The sequence below is a fragment of the Salmo salar genome, chromosome ssa05 (genome assembly GCF_905237065.1).
Source record: "Salmo salar chromosome ssa05, Ssal_v3.1, whole genome shotgun sequence".
Classification (NCBI taxonomy): domain Eukaryota; kingdom Metazoa; phylum Chordata; class Actinopteri; order Salmoniformes; family Salmonidae; genus Salmo; species Salmo salar.
The window spans coordinates 41,331,439-41,344,663 of NC_059446.1; the positions used below are offsets into that span (position 1 = coordinate 41,331,439).

Sequence of the window (13,225 nt, forward strand, 5' to 3'; positions counted from 1 at the left end):
CTTTGATTCTCTTCATCAGATGTCACTTCCAGGTATCACAGGTCCATAACGAATGTAGTTTTGTTCAAAAAAGCTCATCATTTATGTCCAAAAATCTCCGTCTCGTTAGCACATGATGTAAGCCAGCCGGACTTCTCGTCATGAACGAGGGGAAAAAATATATTTCCGTTCGTTCAAACATGTCAAACGTTGTATAGCATAAATCATTAGGGCCTTTTTTAACCAGAACATGAATAATATTCAAGGTGGACGAATGCATACTCTTTTATAACGTATTGGAACGAGGGTACCCAACATGAACTCGCGCGTCAGAGTCTAATCGGCCATCACCGTTCCATGGCTCTTGTTCGGTCAGATCTCCCTCCAGAAGACTCAAAACACTTTGTAAAGGCTGGTGACATCTAGTGGAAGCAATAGGAAGTGCCAAAATATTCCTAAACCCCTGTGTTTTTCAATGGGATAGGTTTAAAGTCAATACAACACATCAGGTATCCACTTCCTGTCAGAAAATGTCTCAGGGTTTTGCCTGCCAAATGAGTTCTGTTATACTCACAGACACCATTCAAACAGTTTTAGAAACTTTAGAGTTTTCTATCCATATATAATAAGTATATGCATATTCTAGTTACTGGGTAGGATTAGTAACCAGATTAAATCGGGTAAATTTTTTTATCCAGACGTGCAAATGCTGCCCCCTAGCCCCAACAGGTTAACGGGATCGATATGACAACAGCCAGTGACAGTGCAGAGAGCCAAATTCAAAACAACAAAGCTCATAATTAAAATTCCTCAACCATACAAGTATTTTACACCATTTTAAAGAAACTTCTCGTTAATCCAACCACAGTGTCAGATTTCAAAAAGGCTTTACAGCGAAAGCACATCAAACGATATGTTAGGTCAGCAACTAGTCACAGAAAAACACAGCCGTTTTTCCAGCCAGAGAGGAGTCACAAAAAGCAGAAATGGAGATAAATAAAATCACTAGCCTTTGATGATCTTCATCAGATGACACTCATTGGACTTCATGTTACACAATACGTGTATGTTTTGTTCGATAAAGTTCATATTTATATCCAAAAATCTCAGTTTACATTGGCGCGTTATGTTCAGTAATGTTTTGCCTCCAGAACCTCCGGTGATTTTGCAGAGATCCACATCAATTTACAGAAATAATCATAAATGTTGATGAAAATACAAGTGTTAAGCATAGAACTTTAGATAAACTTCTCCTTAATGCAACCGCTGTGTCAGATTTAAAAAAAGCTTTACCGAAAAAGCACACCATGCAATAATCTGAGTACGGCGCTCAGACACAAAAACAAGCTAAAAATATATCCTCTGTTGGAGTCAACAGAAGTCAGAAATAGCATAAATCTTGATCTTCATCAGAATGCACTACCAGGAATCCCAGTTCCACAAATGTTTTTTGTTCGATAAAGTCCATCCTTTGTCCAAATACCTCCTTTTTGTTCGCGCCTTCAGTTCACAAATCCAAATTCACGATGCGCAGGCCAGACAAACTCAAATTCCATTACAGTTCGTAGAAACATGTCAAACGATGTATCAATAAGATTTCAATCTGAGAATTCCTTTGTCTTTAGAAATGCAATGGAACTCAGCTACCTCTCACGGGTGCGGGCATGGCTGAAGCTCATGCCCTTCTGGCAGACACCTGATACAATCAGCTCTTATTCCCCTCCACTTCACAGTAGAAGCCTCAAACAAGGTTCTAAAGACTGTTGACATCTAGTGGAAGCCTTAGGAAGTGCAATATGACCCCACAGACACTGTATATTGGATAGGCCAAGACTTGAAAAACTACAAACCTCAGATTTCCCACTTCCTGGTTGGATTTTTTTCGCAGGTTTTTGCCTGCCATATGAGTTCTGTTATACTCACAGACATCATTCAAACAGTTTTAGAAACTTCTGTGTTTTCTATCCAAATCTACTAATAATATGCATATCTTAGCTTCTGGGCCTGAGTAGCAGGCAGTTTACTCTGGGCGCCTTCTTCATCCAAGCTACTCAATACTGCCACCCAGCCATAAGAAGTTAATGGAGGAACGTAGTCAGGGAAATGCTGATGAATGTCGTGCTCGAGCTGTGTATGCAACTGGTTCACCTCTGCTCACAGGCAATGTGTATTGGAAGAGATTTCTGAATGTTCTTCGCCCAGCATACACCCCTCCAACGAGACATGCTTTATCTACTCATTTTCTGGATGCAGAGTTCAAGTGAAGGTCAAGCAGACTGTATTGCGATCATCTCTGATGGGTGGTCGAATGTTCGTGGGCAAGGAATAACTACATCTCCACCCCTCAACCAGTATTCTACAAGAGCACAGACACAAGGGACAACAGATTGCAGATGAGCTGAAGGCAGTCATCAGTGACCTTGGACGACAGAAGGTATTTGCACTGGTGACAGACAATACTGTGAACATGAAGGCTGCTTGGTCCAAAGTGGAGGAGTCCTACCCTCACATCACACCCATTAGCTGTGCTGCTCATGCATTGAATCTGCTCCTCAAGACATCATGGCACTGAAAACAATGGATACGCTCCACAACAGAGCCAAGGAAATGGTTAGGTATGTGAAGGGTCCTCAAGTTATAGCAGCAATCTACCTCACCAAGCAAAATGAGAAGAATAGGAGCACAGCAACAAATCATCTAATTTTATTAGTCACATGCACCGAATACAACAGGTGTAGACCTTACAGTGAAATGCTTACTTACAAGCCCCTAACCAACAATTCAGAATAAGAGATAAAAGTAACAAGTAATTAAAGAGCAGCAGCATTTTTTTTTTTTTGCGAGACCATATACAGGGGGCTACCGGTACAGACTCAAGAGGTGGGACACAATGCAAATAGTCTAGGTAGCCATTTGATTAGATGTTCAGGAGTCTTAAAGCTTGGGGGTAGAAGCTGTTTAGAAGTCTCTTGGACCTAGACTTGGCGCACCGGTACCGCTTGCCATGCGGTAGCAGAGAGAACAGTCTGACTAGGGTGGCTGGAGTCTTGAACAATTTTTAGGGCCTTCCTCTGACACCGCCTGGTATAGAGGTCCTGGATGGCAGGAAGCTTGGCCCCAGTGATATACTGGGCTGTTTGCACTACCCTCTGTAGTGCCTTGCGGTCAGAGGCCGAGCTGTTGCCATGCCAGGCGGTGATGCAATCAGTCAGGATGCTCTCGATGGTGCAGCTGTAGAACCTTTTGAGGATCTAAGGACACATGCCAAATCTTTTCCGTCTCCTGAGGGGGGAATAGGTTTTGTCATGAAGGCACGACTGTCTTGGTGTGCCATGTTAGTTTGTTGGTGATGTGGACACAAAGGAACTTGACGCTCTCAACCTGCTCCACTGCAGCCCGGTCGGTGAGAATAGGGGCATGCTCGGTCCTCTTTTTCCTGTAGTCCACAATCATCTCCTTTGTCTTGATCACATTGAGGGAGAGGTTGTTGTCCTGGCACCACACGGCCAGGTCTCTGACATCCTCCCTATGGGCTGTCTCGTCGTTGTCGGTGATCAGGCCTACCACTTGTGTCATCGGCAGACTTAATGATGGTGTTGGAGTCGTGCCAGGCCGTGCAGTCATTAGTGAACAGGGAGTGCAGGAGGGGACTGAGCACACACCCCTGAGGGGCCCCTGTGTTGAGGATCAGCGTGGTGGACGTGTTACCTACCCTCACCACCTGGGGGCGGCCCGTCAGGAAGTCCAGGATCCAGTTGCAGAGGGAGGGGTATAGTCCCAGGGTCCTTAGCTTATTGATGATCTTTGAGGGCACTATGGTGTGGAAATCTGAGCTGTAGTCAATGAATAGCATTCTCACATAGGTGTTCCTTTTGTCCCGGTGGGAGAGGGCAGTGTGGAGTGCAATAGAGATTGCATCATCTGTGGTTCTGTTGGGGCGGTATGCAAATTTGAGTTGGTCTAGGGATTCTGGGATAATGGTGTTGATGTTAGCCATGACCAGCCTTTCAAAGCATTTCATGACTACAGACGTGAGTGCTACGGGTCGGTAGTCATTTAGGCAATTTACCTTAGTGATCTTGGGCACAGGCACTATGGTGGTCTGCTTGAAACATGTTGGTATTACAGACTCGGACAGGGAGAGGTTGAAGATGTCAGTGAAGACACTTGCCAGTTGGTCAGCGCATGCTCGCAGTACACGTCCTGAATGTTTACCTGTTTAAAGGTCTTACTCACATCAGCTGCGGAGAGCGTGATCTCACAGTTGTCCGGAACAGCTGGTGCGCTCATGCATGTTTCAGTGTTATTTGCCTCGACGCGAGCATAGAAGTACACTGCTCAAAAAAATAAAGGGAACACTTAAACAACACAATGTAAGTCAATCACACTTCTGTGAAATCAAACTGTCCACTTAGGAAGCAACACTAATTGACAATACATTTCACATGCTGTTGTGCAAATGGAATAGACAACAGGTGGAAATTATAGGCAATTAGAAAGACACCCCCAATAAAGGAGTGGTTCTGCAGGTGGTGACCCCAGACAACTTCTCAGTTCCTATGCTTCCTGGCTGATGTTTTGGTCACTTTTGAATGCTGGCGGTGCTTTCACTCTAGTGGTAGCATGAGATGGAGTCTACAACCCACACAAGTGGCTCAGGTAGTGCAGCTCATCCAGGATGGCACATCAATGCGAGCTGTGGCAAGAGTTTGCTGTGTCTGTCAGCGTAGTGTCCAGAGCATGGAGGCGCTACCAGGAGACAGGCCAGTACATCAGGAGACGTGGAGGAGGCCGTAGGAGGGCAACAACCCAGCAGCAGGACCGCTACCTCCGCCTTTGTGCAAGGAAGAGCAGGAAGAGCACTGCCAGAGCCCTGCAAAATGACCTCCAGCAGGCCACAAATGTGCATGTGTCTGCTCAAAAGATCAGAAACAGACTCCATGAGGGTGGTATGAGGGCCCGACGTCCACAGGTGGGGGTTGTGCTTACAGCCCAACACCGTGCAGGACATTTGGCATTTGCCAGAGAACACCAAGATTGGCAAATTCGCCACTGGCGCCCTGTGCTCTTCACAGATGAAAGCAGGTTCACACTGAGCACATGTGACGGCGTCTGGAGACGCCGTGGAGAACGTTCTGCTGCCTGCAACATCCTCCAGCATGACTGGTTTGGCGGTGGGTCAGTCATGGTGTGGGGTGGCATTTCTTTGGGGGGCCGCACAGCCCTCCATGTGCTCGCCAGAGGTAGCCTGACTGCCATTGGGTACCGAGATGAGATCCTCAGACCCCTTGTAAGACCATATGCTGGTGCGGTTGGCCCTGGATTCCTCCTAATGCAACACAATGCTAGAGCTCATGTGGCTGGAGTGTCAGCAGTTCCTGCAAGAGGAAGGCATTGATGCTATGGACTGGCCCGCCCGTTCCCCAGACCTGAATCCAATTGAGCACATCTGGGACATCATGTCTGGTTATATCCATCCACCAACGCCACGTTGCACCACAGACTGTCCAGGAGTTGGCGGATGCTTTAGTCCAGGTCTGGGAGGAGATCCCTCAGGAGACCATCCGCCACCTCATCAGGAGCATGCCCAGGCGTTGTAGGGAGGTCATACAGGCACGTGGAGGCCACACACATTACTGAGCCTCATTTTGACTTGTTTTAAGGACATTACATCAAAGTTGGATCAGCCTGAAGTGTGGTTTTCCACTTTAATTTTGAGTGTGACTCCAAATCCAGACCTCCATGTGTTGATAAATTGGATTTCCATTGATTTATTTGTGTGATTTTGTTGTCAGCACATTCAACTATGTAAAGAAAAAAGTATTTTAAGATTGAAATAATCTTTCAGATCTAGGATGTGTTATTTTAGTGTTCCCTTTATTTTTTTGAGCAGTGTAGTTTAGCTCGTCTGATCGGCTCGTCACTGGGCAGCTCTCGGCTGTGCTTCCCTTTTGTAGTCTGTAATGGTTTGCAAGCCCTTCCACATCCGACGAGTGTCAGAGCCGGTGTTGTACGATTCAATCTTAGTCCTGTATTTACACTTTGCCTGTTTGATGATTCATCGGAGGGCATAGCGGGATTTCTTATAAGCTTCCAGGTTAGAGTCCCTGTCCTTGAAAGCAGCAGCTCTAGCCTTTAGCTCAGTGTGGATGTTGCCTGTAATCCATGGCTTCTGGTTGGGCTATGTACGTACGGTCACTGTGGGGACGACGTCATCGATGCACTTATTGATGAAGCCAGTGTCTGATGTGGTGTACTCCTCAATGCCATCGGAGGAATTTTAGAACATATTCCAGTCTGTGCTAGCAAAACAGTCCTGTTGCTTAGCGTCTGCTTCATCTGACCACTTTTTTATTGAACTAGTCACTGGTGTTTCCTGCTTTCATTTTTTCTTGGAATCAGGAGGATAGAATTATGGTCAGATTTGCCAAGTGGAGGGTGAGGTAAAGCTTTGTATGCATCTCTGTGTGTGGAGTATAGGTGGTCCAGAGTTTATTTTTTTATATATATTTTTTTAATTATTATTATTTTTTTTCTCTCTCTGGTTGCACGTTAACATGCTGATAGAAATTTGGTAAAACTGATTTAATTTTCCCTGCCTTAAAGTCCCCGGCTACTAGGAGCGCCGCCTCTGGGTGAATGTTTTCTTGTTTGCTTATTCAATGCTGTTTTAGTGCCAGCCTGACTGTGGTGGTAAGTAAACAGCTACGAAAAATACAGACACAAACTCTCTTGGTAGATAGTGTGGTCTACAGCTTATCATGAGATACGCTACCTCAGGTGAGCAATATCTCGAGACTTCCTTAGATATCGTGCACCAGCTGTTATTTACAAAAATACATAGTCCGCTGCCCCTTGTCTTACCAGATGCCGCTGTTCTATCCTCCCAGTGTAACGTGTAACCAGCAAGCTGTATGTTGAAAGTGTCATCGTTCAGCCACGACTCTTTGAAGCATAAGATGTTAGTTTTTAGTGTCCTGTTGGTAGTTTAATCTTCCGCGTAGCTCGTCGATTTTATCCTCCAATGATTGCACGTTGGCTAGCAGAATGGAGGGAAGTGGGGGTTTATTCGTCGCCTAAGAATTCTCAGAAGGCAGCCTGCCTTTTGGCCCCTTTTTTTCTCCACCTCTACACGCAAATCGCGGGGATCTGGGCCTGTTCCCGAGAAAGCAGTATATCCTTCACGTCGGGCTCGTCAGTCGTGAAAGGAAAAAAAGATTCCGCTGTCCCATGGTGAGTAATCGCAGACCTGATGTCTAGAAGTTATTTTCGGTCATAAGAGACGGTAGCGGCAACATTATGTAAAAGAAAGAAGTTACAAACAAGGCAAATAAATGAACAAAGAATCACTAGGTTGGACACATAAAATGTCTGCCTTCCTCTCGTGGTGTTGTCGTCATGTTTGACAGTCTCCTGGAGGGAAAGAGTTGCTCTAAGAAATGGCCATATCACAGTCTGCCGATATGGACAGCCCCATCAAGAGGATCCTCCTGGATGATGTATTTTGGGAGAGAGTGGGAAGCAGCCTGAAACTCCTGAAACCTATAGCAGTAGCCATTGCACGGATTGAGGGAGACAATGCCATCCTGTCTGATGTTCAGACTCTGATTGTAGATGTAAGAGAATAAATCCGTACTGCCCTGCCCACTTCACTGTTGCTCCAAGCAGAGGAAACTGCAGTTCTGAAATACATCAAAAAGCATGAAGACTTCTGCCTAATGACCATACACACCTCAGTGTACATGTTGGACCCCAAGTATGCTGGCAAGAGCATCATGTCTGGTGCTGAGATCAACAAGGCCTATGGTGTCATCACTACTGTTTCTCGCCACGTTGGCCTGGATGAGGGCAAGGTTCTTGGCAGTCTGGCGAAGTACACTTCCAAGCAAGGGCTTTGGGATGGAGATGCAATATGGCAGTTGTGCCAACATATCTCATCAGCCACCTGGAGGAAGGGAATTTGTGGATCTGAGGCTCTTTCCCCTGTTGCCTCCATCCTCCAAATCCCACCAACATCAGTCACCTCAGCGCGCAACTGGTCCTTGTTTGGGAACACACACCAAACCACGCAACAGGCTGACCAATACAAGGGTTGAAAAATTGGTGGCCATCTGAGCAAATTTGAGGCTTTTTGAGCCTGACAATGAGCCATCCTCAAGGTTGGAAAGTGACATTGAAGATGAAGCCTCAGAGTTGGATGTTCAAGAGGTGGACATTGAGGAGGTCCAGGGAGAAGACATGGAAGCCTGAGAGGAAAACCACCAGAGCTTTAGTTTAAAAACTATCATTTTACAGATGTATGTTAAATGTTTTTGGGAGACGGATCATTCAATATTTATTTTGTTCAGTGAAATCATCCCATGTGACGAGTGAACTCATTTAACCTCTCTAGGGTAGGTGGCACCAAATCGCCCCACCTACGTAACAGCCAGTGTAATCCCGTGGCGCGTTATTCAAAAACCTCAAATGCAAAAACTTCAATTTTTCAAACATATGACTATTTTACACCATTTTAAAGACAAGACTCTTGTTAATCTAACCACACTGTCCGATTTCAAAAAGGCTTTACAACGAAAGCAAAACATTAGATTATGTCAGCAGAGTACCCAGCCAGAAATAATCAGACACCATTTTTCAAGCTAGCATATAATGTCAGATAAACCCAAACCACAGCTAAATGCAGCACTAACCTTTGATCTTCATCAGATGACAACCCTAGGACATTGTTATACAATACATGCATGTTTTGTTCAATCAAGTTCATAATTATATCAAAAACCAGCTTTTTACATTAGCATGTGACTAGCATTCCCACCGAACACTGCCGGTGAATTTACTAAATTACTCACGATAAACGTTCACAAAAAGCATAACAATTATTTTAAGAATTATAGATATAGAACTCCTCTATGCACTCGATATGTCCGATTTTAAAATAGCTTTTCGGTGAAAGCACATTTTGTAATATTCTCAGTAGATAGCACGGCATCACAGGGCTAGCCATTTAGACACCCAGCAAATTTAGCACTCACCAAAGTCAGATTTACTATAAGAAAAATGTTATTACCTTTGCTGTCTTCGTCAGAATGCACTCCCATGACTTCTACTTCAATAACAAATGTTGGTTTGGTTCAAAATAATCCATAGTTATATCCAAACAGCGGCGTTTTGTTCGTGCGTTCAAGACACTATCCGAAAGGGTAAATAAGGGTGACGAGCATGGCGCAATTCGTGACAAAAAAATTCCAAATATTCCATTACCGTACTTCGAAGCATGTCAACCGCTGTTTAAAATAAATTTTTATGCCATTTTTCTCATAAAAAAGCGATAATATTCTGACCGGGAATCTGCGTTTAGGTAAACAGACGAAAGAAAATGAAGCATTCAGTCGACTCGGGCACACGCCTAAGCCCATTGTACTCTGATCGGCCACTTGCCAAAAGCGATAATGTGTTTCAGCCAGAGGCTGCCTCGATATCGTTCAGCTTTTTCCCGGGCTCTGAGAGCCTATGGGAGCCGTAGGAAGTGTCACGTCTTCAATAAAAAGAGCCAAGATGAAACACAACTTGTCAGACAGGCCACTTCCTGCATGGAATCTTCTCAGGTTTTGGCGTGCCATTTGAGTTCTGTTATACACAGACACCATTCAAACAGTTTTAGAAAACACCCTAAAGTTTCTATCCAAAGCCAATAATTATATGCATATTCTAGTTACTGGGCAGGAGTAGTAACCAGATTAAATCGGGTACGTTTTTTATCCGGCCGTGTCAATACTGCCCCCTAGTCCTAACAGGTTAAAGTTCAATTCGTAACGAAACATTTTTCTATTGGAAGGATTTAATCATTTCCAATTGTCTACTTATGATAAGGTAAAAAAACATATACATTTTAAATGGTGTTAATGTTAATTCCAACGGGAAGTTTCCACCTCTGAATATTCTCCAAAAATGTGCAAACCTACAAACACAACTTTAGTTTCATTTGTCCACAGAATATTTTGCCAGTAGTGCTATGGAGCATCCAGGTGCACTTTTGCAAATTTCAGAGGTGCAGCAATATTTTAGTTTTTTTGGACAGCAGTGGCTTCTTCCATGGTGTACGTCTTGTAGACTTGTCAACAGATGTTAGCTTCTTCCAGATTCTTCTGTAAAATCTGACACTCTAGGATTCTTCTTAATCCCGTTGAGCATTCTGTGCTGTGCTCTTGCAGTCATCTTTGTAGGACGGCTTCTCCTAGGGAGAGTAGCAACAGTGCTTAAATTTCTCTATAGACAATTTGTCTTACCGTGGACTGACTGTTTAGAGATACTTTTGTCACCCTTTCCAGCTTTATGCAAGGCAATAGTTCTTAATATTCTGAGATCTCTTTTGTTCGAGGCGTGGTTTACATCAGGCAATGCTTCTTGTGAATAGCAAACTCAAATTTTGTGAGTTTTTAATGGGGCAGGGCAGCTCTAAAATCTCCAGTCTCATTGATTCGACTCCAGGTTAGTTAACTCCTGACTCCAATTAGCTTTTGGAGAAGTCATTAGCCTAGGGGTTCACATACTTTTTCCAACCTACACTGTGGAGGTTTAAATTATGTATTCAATATAGACAAGAAAAATACAATGTGTGTTTTAAGCACACTGTCTATTGTTGTGACTTAGATTTATGCAGAAATCCAGGTAATATCAAAGGGTTCACATACTTTTTCTTGCCACTATACATATGAAATGATTAAAGCAGTATGTAAACATTAATGAAGTGGCTAGTGTACTATTTATTAAAGTGACCAGTGAATTCATGTCTATGTATATAGGGCAGCAGCCTCTAAGGTGCAGGGTTGAGTAACCGGGTGGTAGCCGGCTCATGATGGCTGTTTGAAAACAGCTTCTATCAAGGCCATCAGACTGTCAGTCTCTCGGTCCCAGCTTTGATGCACCTGTACTGACTTCTTCTGGATGGAAGTGGGGTGAAAAGGCCGTGGCCCGGGTGGTTGATGTCCTTGATGATCTTTTTGGCCTTTCTGTGACATCGGGCGCTGTAGGTGTCCTGGAGGGCAGGCAGGGTGCCCCCGGTGATGCGTTGTGCAGACTGCACCACCCTCTGGAGAGCCCTGCGGTTGCGGGCGGTGCAGTTGCCGTACCACGATGCGTTCAGTTGTGCATCTGGAAAAGGTTCTTAGGGGCCAAGCTGAATTTTTTTCAGCCTACTGAGGTTGAAGAAGCACTGCCTTCCACACTCTGTGTGGGTGGACCATTTCAAATTGTCAGTGATGTGTATGCCTTGAAGCTTTTCACCTTTTCCACTGCGGTCCTGTTGACATGGATAGGGGTGTGCTCTCTGCTGTTTCCTGAAGTCCATGATCAGCTCCTTCGTTTTGTTGAGGAAGAGGGTTATTTTCCTGGCACCACTCCTCTAGGGTCCTCACCACCTCCCTGTAGGCTCTTGTCATTGTTGGTAATCAGGCCTACTACTGTTGTCATCGGCAAACTTGATTGAGTTGGAGGCGTGCGTGGCCATGCAGTCATGGGTGAACAGGGAGCACAGGAAGGGCTGAGCATGCACCCTTGTGGGGCCCCTGTGTTGAGGATCAGTGAAGTGAAGGTGTTGTTTCCTACCTTCACCACCTGGGGGCAGCCAGTCAGGAAGTCCAGGACCCAGTTGCACAGGGCTGTGTTCAGACCCAGGGCCCCAAGATTAATGATGTGCTTGGAGGGTACTATGGTGTTGAAAGCTGAACTGTAGTCAATGAACAGCATTCTTACATGGGTATTCTTCTTGTCCAGGTGGGATAGGGCAGCGTACAGTGCGATGGCGATTGCATGGTCTGTGGATCTATTGGGGCGATATGCAAATTGAAGTGGTTCTAGGGTGTCAGGTAAGGTAGAGGTGATATGATCCTTAACTAGCCTCTCAAAGCACTTCGTGATGACAGAAGTGAGTGCTACGGGGCCATAGTCATTTAGTTCAGTAACCTTTGCTTTATTGGGTAGGATCAATGGTGGACATCTTGAAGCAAGTGGGGGACAGCGGACTGGGATAGGGAGAGATTGAATATGTCCGTAACCCCAAAAAATGGCTACGGTGTTCAACTAACGAATACACCCCTGGCACACTAGTGGGAATGTGACGAAGATGATGATGATGATTTCACTCATGACAGCCCACAATCCCTCTGTCCAATCCCACAGCTCGTTCCTCTGTGGTTCCTCATCTTGACGAATCATCGCAGCACAGCTCGGACCAATCGGACACCAGGAGCATCACCACGGAGCATTCTGACGAGGACGTCGTGGAGAAGGCCCCCGTGAAACGCACGGCCAGCGTCAAGGCAACCAAAAAACCTGCCGCTGCCAAGACCGAGGTAGGGGATCACACACAGAGTGAAGTGGGGCTTATGCATTATTTCTGACAGAGTGACTGCTTCTTCTGCACTGAGGAGAGTCAGAAAAGTGATGGTTTTAAGTGCACTGGCTGTGCGTGCCAGTATTGTGAGTGTAAATGTGGAAATCAAAAAGAGGGGAAAGTGCACATACCACTCTGTTTTGAGGAGTCACAGCACAACCCTCGATGAAGCCAATACAGTCTCGCCCCACTCTTAACAACTATTATGTTTAAGTGTGTGCAAGTCACAGGGTCACCCACAGTTTAACTGTATAATCCTCCAATAGAAATACTCTCACATATTACCATGTATGAATATCAGCTCCTCACTCTCGCCTTCTCCAGCAGCTGTGTAGAAGCTGCCCTGGACCCAGTTCTACGATCAGCTGAGTCTTTAATCGTAGTGGAGGGAAATGCTAAACTTGCCTTAGATCAGTGTGTAAGGGGAAACCTTATCCTACTCTACTCCAGCACTAACCAATTTTATTTATTTATTATAAAAAAAAGAATAATTCACCTCCATGGTTTACGATGGAGTTTAGCAGCGGCTAATGTGGACCTACTGGAGCTCCGACGTCACATAAAATGAAGTGTCGAAAATGACAGATTTCAGCACTCGAAGAATAGCCCTCAATTACACACGACATTGTTCTGTCATTTGGAGCTATTCTTTGGGTGCTGAAATAAATGTGACGTCGCTGTCCAACAATAATCCCCAACCAAATTTACTGAGCATGAGCGATTTTGACAAAAACGATGAATATACTGGGTTGGCCTAAGAGTTGTGCAAAATCTTAAATGATTCACAGCTGTAATTGCTGCCAAAGGTGCTTCCACCAAGTACTAACTCATGGGGTAGAGACTTATTCAGTTATG

General features: G+C 44.9%; 1 protein-coding gene across 1 annotated transcript in view; it reads left to right on the top strand.

The window, feature by feature from the left end:
* Positions 1–13,225, top strand: part of LOC106604925 (receptor expression-enhancing protein 2) — a 46,312-nt gene that overhangs the window by 28,410 nt on the left and 4,677 nt on the right. Inside the window, exon 7 of the mRNA XM_014200065.2 lies at positions 12,157–12,329. Coding sequence (XP_014055540.2) covers positions 12,157–12,329 — 173 coding nt within the window. The remainder of the gene's footprint in view (positions 1–12,156; positions 12,330–13,225) is intronic.